We start from the raw sequence: 18,875 nt of genomic DNA on the forward strand, positions 1-18,875 counted from the left end.
TGATAACTTGAGATACAAAAGAAAGCAGAAAAATGGAGGGGAAGAAAAAGAAGCCAGCTATATTAACCTTGTAGATTGTTATAGTAACAATAGGTTAAGCTTTGTCAGTGTGCCATGTGTTACCCAGTTTCCCCTAGGGTAAAAAAAGGGGGCCAGCGGGGGCTTGATTTATGACCCCAGGAAGTGGGCATGGCCTAAACCGGAAACTGGAAGTATATGTCATATTCATTTTGTAGTTTTTTTAAGCTGTCCGCCATCTTGGTTGTAGTCCATAAGCCATTATGATTCCTACAGGCTGAAAAGGGTATTACAACTGGTAGTTTTTTAAGCTATCCGCCATCTTGGATGTAGTCTATAAGTCATAATGATTTATAATTAACTACAAAATTAAAATAGCGGCCGGATATTTCCGGTTTAGGCCATGCCCAATTCCTGGGGTCATAAATCAATCCCCCGCTGGCCCCCCTTTTTAGAGGGTACGTGGAAGCCACACCAACTTCCTGGGCGGGTCATAAACCCCGCCCTCACTTCCGGTCATAAAACAATCCCCAGCTGGCCCCCCTTTTTTGGAGGTACTCTATCTTCTTTTTATCACAATATACATTTATGTTGTTTTATCGCCCAGCCCTACGTTTGCAGAAATAAGACATAGTGGCAAGTTAAAAACTTATTGATGTAACAAACAGCAGCCTTGTAGAATGATTTGTTTGAAAACCGAACAATTCCAATTCCCCGCTAGGATGTTGTGTATTTGGGATCTGCCAATACTGAGCTCACACCGGCCGGCATTTATCTCAAAAGACTATTGTGTATGTCAATCAAGGGACAAATGTGACGTCATGGTGAATATCGATGATAAGTCATTTTTAGGTTTACAATCCCCAAGCCACCCCCCAGCACCCACCAATAAAAGGATACATACACTTGCTGTTTTATAATACTGAGTGAGAATAATTTTACTTGCCAGTCATTTTCTTGACTAGACAAATTGCGCATGACTTACTCAACAAGACCCTAATCATTGAGGTACTTCGCAAAGTGTTCCTACTGATGGTATACATTATCTCAAAGAACTAAAGTATCATAAGTCTTGATATTTTGATTTGAGAATCGACATTAGAGATCTGGTATCGGCAATGTTGATATTTCAGTACCACCAAGGAACTGCGCACGCGTAGAGAAACAGAGGAACACAAGTGCAAACAGGCGACATGCGGACAAACAAACATGCGTGCAGATTTTTGCACGGTAGTTCCTTAAAAAGGTACTAAATAGGGTTGTACGGTATACCGGTACTAGTATAGTATTGCCGTACTAATGAATCAAAAACTGCACTATACTCTGTTTGAAAAGTACCGGTTCCCGGGCATGACGGCGTGACATAACATTGCTGGTTTTACGAGCAGAGGAGCATGTTCGGCAGCGCACACACACGGAGTACTTACAAGCAGACACAGTGTGTAGACAGAAAAGGGACAAGGGATGCATTTTGGTAAAACAACTAAAGTTAAAGGTGAAGTTATAACACTGAAACGCCCACAGGAAGAGGTGCTTTAAGACATGGCTAGCTAGCTAACAGCTAACATCCATCCTTAGTCGGCAGTGTTTTAGCTACTTCTAAATCACTAATCCTGGCCTCCATGGTGACAAATAAAGTTTCTTACAAGTACACTTATCACTGGAGGACGAGGAATAGCTAAACATGCTTCACTAGACACCCTAGGACAGGGGTGTCAAACTCATTTTAGATCGGGGGCCAAATGGAGAAAAATCTACTCCCAAGTGGGCCGGACTGGTAAAATCGCGGCACGATAACTTAAAAATAAAGACAACTTCAGATTATTTTCTTTGTTTAAAAATAGAACAAGCACGTTCTGAAAATGTACAAATCATAATGTTGTTGTGTTTTTACACTTACATGTTGCGGTTAATAGTATTCTATCTTTATTTGTCGTTATTTATACTTTCTGAATAAATGATGTGATAATGTTCATCAGTCAAGTCATTGGTGTTCATTTTCAATCTATCAAGATAAACAAATACCAAAATCAAAATACAGGATGTTATTTATGTAGTTTGCTCATTTTCCTCGACTAGTGCGCTAACATCGTGTAGTTTTTTTAAATTTTTTACATATGTAGCATAATCTACAAAGACACAAAGAATTGCTATTGCGACATCTAGTGGACACATTTAGAACAGCCGTTTCTTTCATTCAAAAATTTTGGCTCATTTTTATACTTAGCAAACTCATCCCGCGGGCCGGATAAAACCTGTTCGCGGGCCTGATCCGGCCCCCGGGCCGTACGTTTGACACCCCTGCCCTAGGAGGATACAATAGCTCACTGCTAACAGCAAGCTTGCGCGCCCGAATGTAAGCATATGCCATGTGTGGATCTACACCTGACATCCACTGTAATGATACCAAGTACAAGAGTGTATCTAGTTGATACTACTATGATTACATCACTATTTTTTACCATCACAAAATCTTTTTTCCTTTTTTAAAAATTCATATTATGTTTATAAACTCAGGAAATACGTCCCTGGACACAGGAGGACTTTGAATATGACCAATGTATGATCCTGTAACTACTTGGTATCGGATCGATACCTACATTTGTGGTATCATCCAAAACTAATGTAAAGTATCAAACAACAGAAGAATAAGTGATTATTACATTTTAACAGAAGTGTAGATAGAACATGTTAAAACAGAAAATAAGCAGATATTAACAGTAAATGAACAAGTGGATTAATATTCAATTTTTACAGCTTGTCCCTCATAATGTTGACAAAATAATGGAATGATAAATGACCCAATATGTTACTGCATACGTCAGCAGCTAAATTAGGAGTCTTTGTTTGTTTACTTACTACTAAAAGACAAATTGTTTAGTATATTCACTATTTTATTTAAGGACAACATTGTTCTTGGATTGCAAGGTTCCCTAACATTTTTTGTTAAAATAAAGCCCATAATGGCATTTTTTGTGGTCTAACTTTATTTAGAAAAGTATCGAAATACATTTTGGTACTGGCACCAAAATCTTGGTATCGGGACAACCCTAGTACTAAACATGCCTTTTTAACAGTAATATATTTATTGCCAAGAAGCATTTTCACAACAAGGACAACACAAAAGTCTTGCCTTATTTTTAGTTTTCGTTGTAACAAATCCTGATGTTTTATTCTGCACTGAACAGGAAGTTACATCAAGGGTTTATGTTTCTCTCATTTTCCCTCCTTTTTAGCTCGTCCGCCGTGTCTCACCGTCATTAATCCACGTGCCATTTATTTCACAGTTTTAACCTCATTGACTAAAAGCAGCCTTGCACGTAACGGCGCCATTTAATACCGACCGATTTAACAACTTATCAGCCGAGCGTGCCACGTCCTGATCTGAAGTCATTACCCATCATGCAAAGCTCCGCGTTCAATGAGGGATTTAATGGGGAGCGATATGAGATGTGAAAAATATCGACGGCGTTTACCCGAGCGTACGTCCATCCATCTTTGTGCTCCTGGATGTTGGTTGCCATGACACCCCTCGCACCGCAACATACTTTCACAACATTCCGCTGTCCTGAGATACTGGCAACTTAATTAAACGTCTTCATCAAGGCCTTCGCGACTAAATCAGCAATCCCTAACCTTTTTTGAGCCGGAGGACCAGCTCCTTCCTGCCAGATCGCTGACAGAAAAAAGAGTGTGATACAAGAGGTGCACTCCTGTCTTGATATGACGTACTCATGTACAAAACAATACAAAGCAAAATAGCAAGAAACATATAAAGCATGCATACTGACTGTTTTTCAGAGAGAGGATGATACATGTGCTTTAATATTCTCCCCGCACACAACACACAAGAGATTTGCCCTAACTGGAAGCGATGAAAACATATTTTAAGTAGCCGCTGTCATCGTTTTTGTGGAATTTTGCCTTCTTATCTCCCCATTATCGACCGGGACCTCTAAAAGTTGTATGATTTATAATTGAATGAATGAACTGAAAAAGCATTTTGACAAACCAAGCGCTAACCAGCGGGCACTTATGCAAGATAATAAGACATTAACTTGTCATTGTATGTTATTTTTTTGTAGACTAAAGATCAGCGGGAGGCAACGTGCGTCTTTAGAGCCGAATGCAGGAAATAACATTACAAAATGCTGCTGGAATCGTCATAACAACGGGTCCAATTCCAAGTATTTCCTCCGTCTGACTCCTTGCGAACACTTCATTCTCCGTGGACACGGTGTGTTCACAGATCATGGGAAAAATTACCATCATAACACACTAACATACACATTAACACCAGCAGGTAGTTACAGTATGAATGGCTATATATAGTTTATTATTTGCACACTATTGACTAATGTTGCACCAAAAATTTGGCCTAAAAAAGACGTAGTTTAATCACTGGTGCAGTGCTCCCTAAACCGATGTTGTGATGATGTAAGCTATACGCACGGGGTTGTCTGGAGTGGAGGCAGCGTGTCCGCGCTGTAGACATACTTTAATATATTGGAGATTTACCTGCGGTCAGCGATCTTTGTGTTCTTTGAAATATTGTGTTAATTATTTTATAACATGTTCTGATCAAGTCCTTTGTCTGCCTGTCTAGGGTACACTTATTAATCAGGAAAAATTATACCTTTCTGCGATTAATCGCGATTTTTTAGTTAACTATGAACTTGGGTTGTACGATATACCTGTACTAATAAAGTACCGCGATACTAATTGATTGAAATTGGTAATATACTGCCTTTGAAAAGTACAGTTACCGTTCTTTCATCTGCGGCGGTCATACTTGCCAACCCTCCCGAATTTTCCGGGAGACTCCCGAATTTCAGTGCCTCTCCCGAAAATCTCCCGGGACAACCATTCTCCCGAATTTCTCCCGATTTCCAGCCGGAACTGAGTGAGGATAGCCTGTCGTCACGTCCGCTTTTCCTCCGGCCCAGTTACGTTATAACACCTACGGCTTTTGGAGCTCAGTGCGCAACTGCACACACAACAAGAAGGAGACTATTATATATGTGTCCGTTATCCATAGGTTTACCTATAACCCATAAAGTAGGCAGGCACGGAGCTATTGCTCAGTGTGTGTTTACTCCAGCCGGCACGTTAATACACTGACACACAACATCCGGATTCCCATCATGCATTGCTTCAAAACTACGGCAAGTAGTAATGTCCAAAAACATAACAGAGACGAAGCAGAAGAACGAAGAAGAGACAGTCATGGCAACGACGAGTAAGAAGAAGAAGTACGCTTGCAAGTTCCAAAATGATTGGAAACAAGAATTTCAGTTTATCCAGGACAGCTCGAAGGGGAAGGGGTATGCTAGGGAGAGATGGAAGATTCCAGACTCTGGTGCATTTGATGAAGGCACTTTTGTGCGTGCCACACAACAATGCATCATCAGAGAGGGTGTTCAGCATGGTTAGAAAGATAGTGACAGAGAGTAGAACAAGGATGGACAATTCAACCCTAAACTCACTCCTTTCCTGCAAATTAAATTTCACAGATGCTTCCCATACCTATGCTCCTTCAAAGGCTGTGCTACTGGCTGCAAAGCATTGCACTTTCAAATACAACAATGAGTAGAGGAGTGTTATGTGTGTGTATATGTGTAAATAAATGAACACTCAAGTATTTCTTTTATATATATATATATATATATATATATATATATATATATATATATATATATATATATATATATATATATATATATATATATATATATATATATATATATATATATATATATATATATATATATATATATATATATAAAAGAAATACTTGAATTTCAGTGAATTCTAGCTATAAATTTACCCCTCACCCCTTAACCCCGCCCCGCCCACCCCGACCCCACCCACCTCAACCCTACGTAACATGTATTTACGTAACATGTAGATACATAATATGTAGATACGTAGACGCGCACACAGCTGCTTGGATTGATGCCAAATATTAGCGGAGTTAGGACCGCCCATCTAACATCAATTACTGCAAGTAAAATGACTCAATTTGTTAACAAATTGCTACAATTTGTGTTTTATGTTTAACAAATGTGTGTTTTACCTGTTACATGGCTTTTCTGATCTGGGTGCATTTATTCATAGTTAGATTTTAAATACTAACTAATAATTGTATTGTTCTTAAAGCACAGACCAGGATTGGCAGCCATAAATCATAAATAATTTTATATTATACTAATAAAGTTTTTTCACTATATTCTAACCTAATTCTTGATTATGGAAACGTGTGTCTTTTCCTTGTTGCACTCAAAGAACAATTTAATGTGTTTAATGGCTTTTAATTTATATTTTAACCTTCTAAAATTGTTCTTTGAGTTCAATAAGAAACATGTGTGTATTGTATTGTAAGATTTTCTGTTAAAATAAAGCCAAAATTTTAAAAAAGTTTGTAGTTCCCTTTATTTGGAAAAGTATCAAAAAGTATCGCTATAAATTTTGGTTTGGTACCGGGACAACCCTACTATGAACAAAATGCGATTTAGTATTTTAATCCTTTGACAGCCATTATATATATATACACACATGAATAATGTAAGATTTTTGCATGAAATTTGTGTATTGTTTTGTTCATTAGTTTTGCATGCGAGCATTAGCAATCTGTCGCATGGTGTTATCTTAGCATGCTAATACTAACAGTAGGGGATAGATAGATTTTGATAGGTAATGCAACATTTTTTTGCGTGAAATTTGTGTTGTGTTTAGCATTGTTAGCTAGGCTGACCATATTCTGAAATCCCAAAAAGAGGACACATATATGCGTGCCAAGGCCGGGACTAGGTGAAAATTTGCCAATGATACTCGAACTTGCTTTATAAATAATGTATTTTTTTAAATAAAGCATTTTTTCTCGTCTGTTGACAGCAGTGTTGGCGCTAGGAATTTTCAAAGTGGGGTCCCACAGTAAATTTTTGGTGTCCCACTTTTTTGTAAGCGTTTTGAAAACAAATGACAAATGTATGCATTATCCTGTTATCTCACATTCTATATTGTGTTTTGGAAAAAGGTTGTCATAAACGTTACTTAATTCATTAAAAAAGATAATACAAAAGAAAACACATGTGTATACATATGTAAATGTATTCAGTTATAAACATTCATTCACTTTCTTCTTTCCTTCATGGATCTAAACTTTACCGCTGCTGGTAGTTTTTTCTATGTTTTTATTTAATAAGTTGTAGGTGTATTTATTTCAGTATAAAAGTGTAAAAAGTGTTTTGCTTGGGTCATGAAATGATGATAATGGTGTGCCAGGGCATACATACATTTTATATTTAACGCTTAAATCTCTGGAGTCTACATCAACTTCGGATCTATTCCTCATTTCAAAATGTTTTAGTTTTTTTTATGTTGTTTTTTTTGTTTGTTTTTTTTCTGCCCTTTTTTGTCAAACAAAACTATGTTTTTTATGGCAAACACACAAAATATGCAAAATCTTCCACCAAAAATATTTTTCAAAGTGGAATATTTGATGTGAAGTAATCGGAACCTTTGATAGGTCAATAATTCATAATAACATTGATTTTGATTCAATATTATGTTTTGAGGAATGACAGTTTGAAAGAAAAAAAAACAGCTTTGTTTTATTAGTCAACATTGCAACTTTTTCTAAATTACATTTCACCTTCAAGCTTTTTTATTTAACTTTTGTTATGTTTTTGTTTATTTTAATAGTATTTTTAGAATGTGCCGTGGGCCTTTAAAACATTAGCTGTGGGCGACAAATGGTAAAAAAAATAAAAAATTAAAAAATAATCTGCGTCCTTTCTGATTTCAATGCTTTAAAAAGACACAAAAAGTGTGTTAAGGCTAACACTGGTTGACAGTATAACAAAATAAGTCACACTTATATTCTGTAACATTCACAGTTTTGGGAAAAAAAGTGCAGAGGTAGAAATATTCAAAATAACCTCTTGTATATAATCTAAACATAAATAATGCCTCAAAACAAGTTAATTAAATTTAAACAAAAAACAGCAGACGAGCTCTCGCCCTGCACAGCTGTTTTGTGCTTTGTAGTGTCGATATGGGCTTGTAGATCTTTGGCCCCTTTATTTGCCACAGATACATACGTTGCTGCTTTGCACACAGTGCATTCTGCTTCCCATGTGTCACGGCCAGGACGAAAACACAAATACTTTTCCCGCAAATCATCCGTGAAGTTGCATTTACATTTCGGCATTTCTTGTTCTCATGTCTCTCTCCACTCACTTGCTCTCTCGCTCTGTGTCTCTGCCCCTCCCTCATGAATGTTGCTACGTGCGCGCACCTTCAGTTTTTTTTTAAACCCCTTCTTAACTTAACTCTGGATGTACATTGAAAATACACGTAACCCTAATTCAAAATGCCGGACATTTGAGGCGTATGAGAAACCCCGCCCGGACACCCCGGACACCCCCGCAAAAGAGGACATGTCCGGGGAATAGAGGACGTATGGTCAGCCTATGTTAGCGTTACATGCTAACAATAGCAATCTCTCGCATGGAATACTTCCTGGCAATAGGGGCTGCTAGATACGGTATTTAGACAGATATAAATAAAATGTACATTTTGTGGGTAAAAAATGTGTATCTAATCATGCTATTACGAGCTTTAAGGGAAGATAGATAGATAGAGAGATAGATAGATAGATAGAAATACAATGTAAGATTAGTGGGTGAAAATTGTGTATCTTGACATGCTATTATTAGCTTTAACACTAGAAGTCCCAGCATTTTTCTGTCTACCTAGAAGACCCAGAGAGGGGTCATTTGGCCCGACGCTTTTCCCGAATACACTAATCACTCATTTTGTTATGGTAATGAGGCTGTTAGGGGCAGTTTGTCTAGGTAGACAGAAAAATTATACATGTGGGAAATGCCGAAAGGAGCAATGGCAGTGCCAGGATTGTGAGTGACTGCTCAAATGTATGTCAGTCACGTTTACATGGACATGGTTTTTCATTCTTTGTAAATATGCTTTTTTCTTTGTAAATTTTTTTTTTTAAACTATTTTTGGCACACAAAAATAACAATTGCTTCTGCAACAACCCTCCACACCAAAACTGGGAAAACAGTTGCTTTTTCATTCTTTGTAAATATGTTTTGTTTTGTATTTTTTTAAACAATAAATGTCAGAGTGTTGATCCCTTCATTCTGTTGATCCTTGCAAAAACACACACAACCTACCTCAGAACTAAAGCTTGAGCTGTAAGGTCCCCTCCCCCACACAGGCTCAAGTGGCCCCCTGCCGTGTGCCACTAACAGCCACATTTTCATAACAAAAGGAGTGTCCACAGGGGGGACTAGGGGTCAAATGACCCTCTTGTGTGTTTTCTAGGTAAAAATGTCAATTGACCCTTCTCTGGGACTTCGCGTGTTAAGGACAGATATATAGATAGTTTGATAGAAATACCATTTAGAAATACAACACCCACAAATACAAGATTTGTGGGTGAAAGTTGGGTTGTGTTTAGCATTGTGTTAGCTTTGCATGCTAACATTAGCAAACTCTGGCATGGTGCTAGGGGTGTGGGAAAAAATCGATTCGAATTCAAATCGCGATTCTCACGTTGTGCGATTCAGAATCGATTGTTATTTTTAAAAAATAATTTTTTTTTAAACATTTTTATTTATTAAAAACATTTTTTTTCTTCCTTTTTTTAGTTAATAAATCCAACAAAACAATACACAGCAATACCATAACAATGCAATCCAATTCCAAAACCAAACCCGACCAAGCAACACTCAGAACTGCAATAAACAGAGCAATTGAGAGGAGACACAAACACGACACAGAACAAACCAAAAGTAGTGAAACAAAAATGAATATTATCAACAACAGTATCAATATTAGTTACAATTTCAACATAGCAGTGATTAAAAATCCCTCATTGACATAATCATTAGACATTTATAAAAATAAAAAAAAAGAACAATAGTGTCACAGTGGCTTACACTTGCTTCGCATCTCATTAACTTGACAACACACTGTGTCCAATATTTTCACAAAGATAAAATAAGTCATATTTTTGGTTCATTTAATAGTTAAAACAAATTTACATTATTGAAATCAGTTGATAAAACATTGTCCTTTACAATTATAAAAGCTTTTTACAAAAGTCTACTACTCTGCTTGTATGTCAGCAGACTGGGGTAGATCCTGCTGAAATCCTATGTATTGAATGAATAGAGAATCCTTTTGAATCGGGAAAAAATTGTTTTTGAATCGAGAATCGTGTTGAATTAAGAAAAAAATCGATTTAGAATCGAATCGTGACCCCAAGAATCGATATTGAATCGAATCGTGGGACACCCAAAGATTCACAGCCCTAGTGTTATCCTAATATGCTAATCTTAAATATCTTAAAGATTAGGTACATTATGATGGTGAATATCAGCACCCTTTATTATTGTGTTAGCTCGGCATGCAGCTAATATTGGCATTATCTACAAGCTACTAGATAGATTTTGTATAAATCTATCTAATAGAATGCCTTGAAAAAGTCAGAGAAAAGTGGAGTTTTCCTTTGCAACAAGTAGAGGCAGCAGTCCGAGTGACAGGCTGTGATCAGTCAAAAGGTCACAGACTGGACTAATGACACGCCACAGTAATTGTGGCCACAAATGGAGGAGGAAGGAGGGCTAGCGCTCACTTGACAGGAACTAAAGACCTCATCGGGCATTTGCACCTGTCGTTAGGGGACGCTCTGTTCCTTCTCAAGCAAATTTGGCTGCTGATCGTGCGTGGAGACGACATCCGGGCCGCCTGGTTCCGAGCGGTTCTAGTCGGCCGGGCTCATGTCAGAGTGATGTAATGTCACACGTCCAATGGAGGGTGCAGTGCACGTTTCACCTGGCTGGCAGGCTGAGGGACGGCGGGAATGTGTTATTAATCCAAAAGACAGACTTAATCCATCAGTGGGGAAGATAATCATCTGCACAATGTCAAATAATAAGCCATAAATCCCCTGTGCATGTTCCCTCCTGCTAGGGTCTGTCTGAGGAATGCCAGTACCTGTTCCAGCCTCAGCTCATCGTCCAGAGGCTGATTGGGATCTCGCTGCTCTACCCGGGCTACTTCATAGACCAGATGATCCCCGCACACAACAGATCTGCTCTTTATAAGTAAGTCGCCAAAAAAACCTATTCTCAACCAATTTGGTGGGAAGAGGAGAAAATAAATATTCCACAGGGTTAAACAGTTTAACTCTTTCTAGTTTAACTTAAACTATAACATTTCTGAATATCAGATATGTTCATAAACATGACCTACATTCAATCTGGCTGCACAATTGGAAATGGGTATCAAAATATGAAGTAAGTAAAAAATAATTGAAGACAAAAAAGTATATTTCATACATACACACACACACACACACACACACACATACACACATATATATATATATATATATATATATATATATATATATATATATATATATATATATATATATATATATATATATATATATATATATATATATATATATATATATATATATATATATATATACATACATTGATATGTATATATATATATATATACATTCACATATATGTATGTATATATGTATACATGTGTATATATGTGTATATTTGTGTATATATATGTAACTGTGTATATATATGTGTGTATATATGTATATATGTGTATGTATATATGTATGTACAGTGTATATATGTAAATATGTATATTTGTATATATATATATATATATATATATATATATATATATATATATATATATATATATATATATATATATATATATATATATATGTGTGTATGTATGTATAAGTGTATTTATTTTTGTGTATATATGTGTGTATATGTGTATAAATATATATATATATATATATATATATATATATATATATATATATATATATATATATATATATATATATATATATATATATACATATATATATATATATATATATATATATATATATATATATAATATATATATATATATATATATATATATATATATATATATATATATATATATATATATATGTGTGTATAAATGTATGTATACGTGTATATATATGTGTGTGTATAAATGTATGTATACGTGTATATATATGTGTGTGTATATACGTGTGTATACGTGTATATATACATCCATCTATCCATTTTCTACCGCTTGTTCCCTTCGGGGTCGCGGGGGCTTATATGTATATATATATACATACATTTTATATATATATATATATATATATATATATATATATATATATATATATATATATATATATATATATATATATATATATATATATATATATATATATATATATATATATATATATATATATATATATATATCCATCCATCCATCCATCTTCTTCCGCTTATCCGAGGTCGGGTCGCGGGGGCAGCAGCTTAAGCAGGGAAGCCCAGACTTCCCTCTCCCCAGCCACTTTGTCCAGCTCCTCCCGGGGGATCCCGAGGCGTTCCCAGGCCAGCCGGGAGACATAGTCTTCCCAACGTGTCCTGGGTCTTCCTCGTTGCCTCCTACCGGTCGGACGTGCCCTAAACACCTCCCTAGGGAGGTGTTCGGGTGGCATCCTGACCAGATGCCCGAACCACCTCATCTGGCTCCTCTCGATGTGGAGGAGCAGCGGCTTTACTTTGAGCTCCCCCCGGATGGCAGAGCTTCTCACCCTATCTCTAAGGGAGAGCCCCGCCACCCGGCGGAGGAAACTCATTTCGGCCGCTTGTACCCGTGATCTTGTCCTTTCGGTCATAACCCAAAGCTCATGACCATAGGTGAGGATGGGAACGTAGATCGACCGGTAAATTGAGAGCTTTGCCTTCCGGCTCAGCTCCTTCTTCACCACAACGGATCGATACAGCGTCCGCATTACTGAAGACGCCGCACCGATCCGCCTGTCGATCTCACGATCCACTCTTCCCTCACTCGTGAACAAGACTCCGAGGTACTTGAACTCCTCCACTTGGGGCAGATGCCAACATTTTCATGTAAAAAATTTACAGTCAAAAAACAAATGTATATTTTACAGTAAAATTCTGGCAACTGAGCTGCCTTCTATTTTTTTTTACATTAAAACAGTAATATACACTACATTTTGAGGTGAAATTATTGCAACTTACCATATTTTTTTACTACCAATAAAATGCATAAAAACATTGTGTAATAATAGTATTCACTGTTAGAAACGGCCCTCAGGGGCCAAACATAACTGTGATGTGGCCCTCAGTGAAAACCACTTTGACACCTCTGATGCAGATGATCTATATCTGCTGTACACATTTACTTAGCGTTGGATACTTCTCTTGTTGACTTATTTGTATTTTACTTTATTAAATGTTTGGGTAGAATTTTATCAAACAAAACAAGTTTTATTTCAAGTAATATAGAAATTGATCAGAGCTATTTATAATGGAGGAAGGTCGTTAATCATAGAACTGGTGTCCGATGTTATTTAAAAAGTATTAATTTTGAATCGAGAATCGTTTTGAATCGAGAATCAATTTTGAATCACATCGGTACTCCCGAGAATCAAATTGAATCGTGCGTGGCCAAAGATTCACATTCCTATTAAATTTGATTACAACAAAACTAAATGTTATTATGTTTTCTACATGTTATTTTATATTTATCAATTTTTTTCTGTCTTATTTTTTGTATTATATACGTGTATGTATATATATATATATATATATATATATATATATATATATATATATATATATATATATATATATATATATATATATATATATGTACGTACGTACGTGTGTGTGTGTGTGTGTGTGTGTGTGTGTGTGTGTTAAGGTGGTGATCCCGTCGGGATCACCACCTTATCGTGGTGGGGCACTTTGCGCGTCTCCATGACCCCTAGAGCTATGTCGGCTGGAGTCTTGTACTCCTGGCAGGGTTACCCATGCCGAACAGGTCGAAGGGTAGAGTCCAGACTAAGAGTGATCCCGAAGACCTCAACGGTAGAACAGGCAGAAGATGGTAGCAGTGAGAAGCACCACAATGGCTGTAAAAGTGGACGAAGGCTAACAGAAAAGCAAGCTGGTGGCGGCAAGCTTTGAGGCGGTTTCCCAAAATCCTGGATTCCGGCAGCTTCCTGCAGTTGTAAGAAGATGCCGGTCGTCTAGGGTCTCCCTTGCCACTGGAACGATCTTCTTACAATCAAGGTAGTGGCGTTGGGAAAAGTGCACCCCTCATGCCACTCTAAAAGCCATCATTGCGCAGGTATCTTCTTTACCTGAGTCTCCGACCTCAAAAGTCTGACGGCGATGGAGCGTCCAGTAACGGGGGCAGGTTTGAATGAGCTGGAAGCTCTTAGCTGGAACTCTGCACGTCAGCGGCACAGGACAACGGTCGTTAGCAGCTGGGATTGAGTGGCAGCTGTTTCCGGCAGACTCCTGTGCGTCTGAGCAGCCCCTATTTAGGGACCGCACTGCTCACCCCAATTGGGGAAAGGCCTAGAAAAGGTGGCCTAAAGATTGCCCACTCAACACAGTACCCGGGCAGGAAACCGCACCTGTCGGGACATTCCATTATGCGGTCGAAATACAAAGATTTTACCATTTAGAATTGCAGCATGGAACATAAGGACACTCCTGGATGCCAGTCCGGACAGACCACAGCGCAGAACAGCACTTGTTGCCAGCGAGCTAAAGCGCTACAATGTGGATGTGGCAGCACTCAGTGAGACCCGATTCCTCGAGGAAGGCTCACTCAATGAAGTAGGAGAGGGTTATACGTTCTTTTGGAAAGGATACCCCATGGGCGGACCACACCTTCACGGAGTTGGTTTTGCAATCAAGAACAACCTTCTGCTCAAGCTCACAGAATCACCAGTGGGTGTCAGTGAAAGGCTCATGACTCTTCGCACCCCCCTTGCAAAATGCAGACATGTCACTTTGGTAAGTGCCTATGCACCAACTCTGCCATCCAATGATGAAGAGAAGGACTGCTTCTACCAGGCACTCGATGACATCCTCAGTCACATCCCGAGGAGTGACAAAATCATGTTGCTTGGTGATTTCAATGCAAGACTCGGAAAGAACACGCAAAACTGGAATGGTGTGATCGGCGCCCACGGCATTGGAAAAGTCAACCCCAATGGCATGAGACTCCTTAGTCTCTGTGCGGAACACGATCTTACCATCACAAACACCATCTTCCAACAAAAGAACAAATATAAGGCATCCTGGCACCTGATCGACTATGCGATCGTGAGGAGGGCTGACCTCAAGGATGTGCTCATTACAAGAGCTATGCGAGGGGCAGACTGCTGGACCGACCACCGCATGATTCTGACAAAGGTCAGAATGCACGTTCGGCCCCTAACACGTCACGGTGCACCAAAGAGGAAAACACTCAACTGTGCCAGACTCTCCAGCAGCGACACCCGTGACAACTTCCGTCGCTCCCTAGCTGAGAAGCTGGCAGACATTGAGCCGCTGATCACCTCAGAGTCTGGGATGGATGAGAAGTGGACCTCTCTATCCACCATCCTCTTTGACACTGCAGCCCAAGCCATTGGTTTTAAAACCAAGAAACACCAGGACTGGTTTGACCAGAATGCTGGAGAGATCTCCACCCTCCTGTACAGAATGCACAAGGCACACAGAGCCACCCTGAACAACCCACAATCCCAATTCCATAAAAAGCAATGGCAAGCCCTTCGTTCTGAGGCCCAAACAACTCTCAGAAAACTGCAAGATGAGTGGTGGATCTCAAAGGCCAATGAAATCCAGTCTCACGCTGATAGAAACGATATGCACAGTTTCTATGATGCAGTGAAAACCATCTACGGCCCCAGAAACTGCTCCCTGGCACCTGTTAGATCTGCTGATGGAACATCTTTAATCAAGGATCAGGCTATGATAGTGGAGCGGTGGGCTGAGCATTTTAACACCGTGCTCAACCAGCCCACCCCAGTGGACCCAACTGTCCTTGCAGAGCTCCCTGAACATCCTAGCTTGCCAGATCTCGACCTCCCCCCAACCTTCAAAGAAATCCTGCATGCAGTCAAAACCCTGAAAAACAATAAATCCCCTGGACCTGACAGCATCCCGGCTGAACTTCTCAAGGAAGGAGGCTACCTCTGTACACGGACACTGTATCTCTACATTTCAGAGGTGTGGAGACGAGAGTGTGTCCCGCAACAGTGGAAAGATGCCAACATTGTGACCATCTACAAGAACAAAGGAGACAAATCCATCTGCTCCAATAATAGGGGTATCTCTCTGTTGGCCATTGCTGGAAAGGTCCTTACCAAGGTCATGCTCCGCAGACTCATCCCCGCAATATCAGAACGGGTCACCCCAGAGTCGCAGTGTGGTTTTCGGAAGGACAGGGGGACAGTTGACATGATCTTTGTGACACGTCAGCTCCAAGAGAAAGGCCGGGAGCAGCACAAGGACTTGTTCATTGCCTTTGTCGACCTTTCAAAGGCATTTGACACAGTGAACAGGGACCTACTGTGGCAAGTCCTGAAGAGATTTGGGTGTCCACCCAAGTTTCTCACCATCCTTGCACAGTTCCATTCTGGGATGATGGCCCGAGTGGTAGTTGGAAGACACAGCTCAGAGCCCTTTGGTGTGAAAACTGGAGTGAAGCAGGGCTGTGTGCTGGCTTCAGTTCTCTTCAACATCTTCCTCGTCTGTGTCACAACACTGCTACGTAGGGAGATGGAGGAGCAGGCTGGAGTTACCATAGACTTCAGGCTTGATGGTAACCTGTTTAACATCAGGAGGCTACAGGCAACTACCAAGCTGACCTCAGAAACCATCATTGAACTGCAATACGCCGATGACTGTGCCCTGGTTGCCCATACACCACAGGCTCTGCAAAACATCCTCTCGGCAGCTGTAACTGCATATACCAGAATGGGACTGACGATCAACACCCAGAAGACAGAGGTACTCTGTCAGTCCAGTGCTGACCTCCCACAATACCCCACAATAACCCTCACAGCAGCAGGGCAACAGCTGCTCACGGTGCCCACCTTCAAATACCTGGGGAGCATAATGTCTGACACCTGCTCAATGGATGATGAGATCCAGAACCGCCTCAAGCAAGCATCAGCATCTTTTGGTCGTCTAAGGAGAAGGGTTTTTCAGAATAGCAACCTCAAACTCCACACCAAAGTGCTGGTCTACAGAGCAGTATGCATCACTGCTTTACTGTACGGATGTGAGGCATGGACTATCTACAGCCGCCATCTGAGAAGCCTGGAGACCTTCCATGTAAGATGTCTGCAGAAGATCCTTGGCATCACATGGAAGGACAGAGTGCCGCACACAGAAGTGCTGGAGAGGGCAGGCAGCTGCAGCGTGGAGTCCATCATGACCCAACATCAACTCAGGTGGTTGGGGCATGTCATCCGAATGCCCAGCCATAGACTCCCACGCAGAATCCTCTATGGTCAGTTACACCTTGGCCAACGCAGTGCTGGTGGGCAGAAGAAGCGGTTCAAAGACCAAATGAACACCACACTGAAGAGATGCCAGATGAACCCCTCTTCACTGGAGGAACTTACTTCCTGCCGAGACCTCTGGCGCTCCCACTCCTCACAGGGAGTGGATTATATAGAGGAACAGCGCACACAACACCGTGCAGCAAAGCGTGCGAAGAGGCATGCTCGCCAAGCCACCCCTGCTCCCCCCAGCACCTCCTTCACATGCCCGGTCTGTAACCGCATCTGTGGATCCAGGATCGGACTGTTCAAACATCAGCAGACTCACAAATAAAAGAAGATGGTCATCATCGCATCGATGGACAACCATAAGCATGTATGTATGTATGTATTTTTTAAAACATTTTTTATTTTTAATTTTTTTTTATTTAATTTTTTTTATTTTATTTTTTTATTTTTTATTTTTATGTCCTGCCCAGCTTCTCGGGCAAATCATATAGCAGATGTAGATGCCCATATCGGCTGTTCAGATTTACTTTACAAAAGAGAAGTGTAGGATACTTCTCTTGTTGCCTTACTTGTATTTTGACTTTATTAAATGTATTTATATTATCATTTGGTGCAGCCGGGCCGGAGCAGGAGGGGATAGAAAGAGAGAAAAAGGAAGACAGAGGGGGGAATTGTGGGGACAAGAGGGGGATTAGACAGAGAGACAAAAACAACAACAGCAAACACAACAACAACAACAACAACAACAGAGCAACATCAGCAAATACGACATGTACAAATATGATGGTAAAAGTAATGGCAAAGAAGCAGTTAGCGAAAATTTAAAAAAAAATACAGAACTGAGCATTATTACACTAAAAATGGAGCAATATGAATACCAATAGAAATAGTGCTATTGATAATAAACAATACCAGTACTTTACCTTTATTATCAACAATACAATTGTTCAAATGCAACAATACATATACGTAATGATAACTTGAGATACGAAAGAATGCAGAAAAATGGAGGGGAAGAAAGAGAAGCAACCTTAACCTTGTAGATTGTTATAGTAACAATAGGTTAAGCTTTGTCAGTGTGCCATGTGTTATACCCAGTTTACCCTAGGGCAACAACGTTAATGTATGTTTGATGAAACGTGATTATGTGCATGAGTGTATGTGTGCATATGTACTTGAATATGTACAGTATGTGTATGTGTGCTTGTACAGTGAATGTATATGTACAGTATGTGTATATGTGTGTACAGCGAATGTATATGTACAGTATGTGTATACCGTATGTGTGTTTGAACAGTGAATGTATATGTACAGTATGTGTAAATGTGTGTTTGTACAGTGAATGTATATGTACAGTATATGTATGTGTGTGTTTGTACAGTGAATGTATGTGTAGTATGTGTATGTGTGTGTTTGTACA

The 18,875-nt window shown here is 39.4% G+C and overlaps 1 protein-coding gene across 1 annotated transcript in view; it reads left to right on the top strand.

Annotated features, from left to right (window-relative positions):
- Positions 1-18,875, top strand: part of LOC133651713 (transmembrane protein 8B-like) — a 182,256-nt gene that overhangs the window by 46,898 nt on the left and 116,483 nt on the right. The window contains exon 4 of the mRNA XM_062049764.1: positions 11,020-11,153. Within this exon, the coding sequence (XP_061905748.1) occupies positions 11,020-11,153 (134 nt within the window). The remainder of the gene's footprint in view (positions 1-11,019; positions 11,154-18,875) is intronic.

Source organism: Entelurus aequoreus, linkage group LG06 (assembly GCF_033978785.1).
Source record: "Entelurus aequoreus isolate RoL-2023_Sb linkage group LG06, RoL_Eaeq_v1.1, whole genome shotgun sequence".
NCBI classification, from domain to species: Eukaryota; Metazoa; Chordata; class Actinopteri; order Syngnathiformes; family Syngnathidae; genus Entelurus; species Entelurus aequoreus.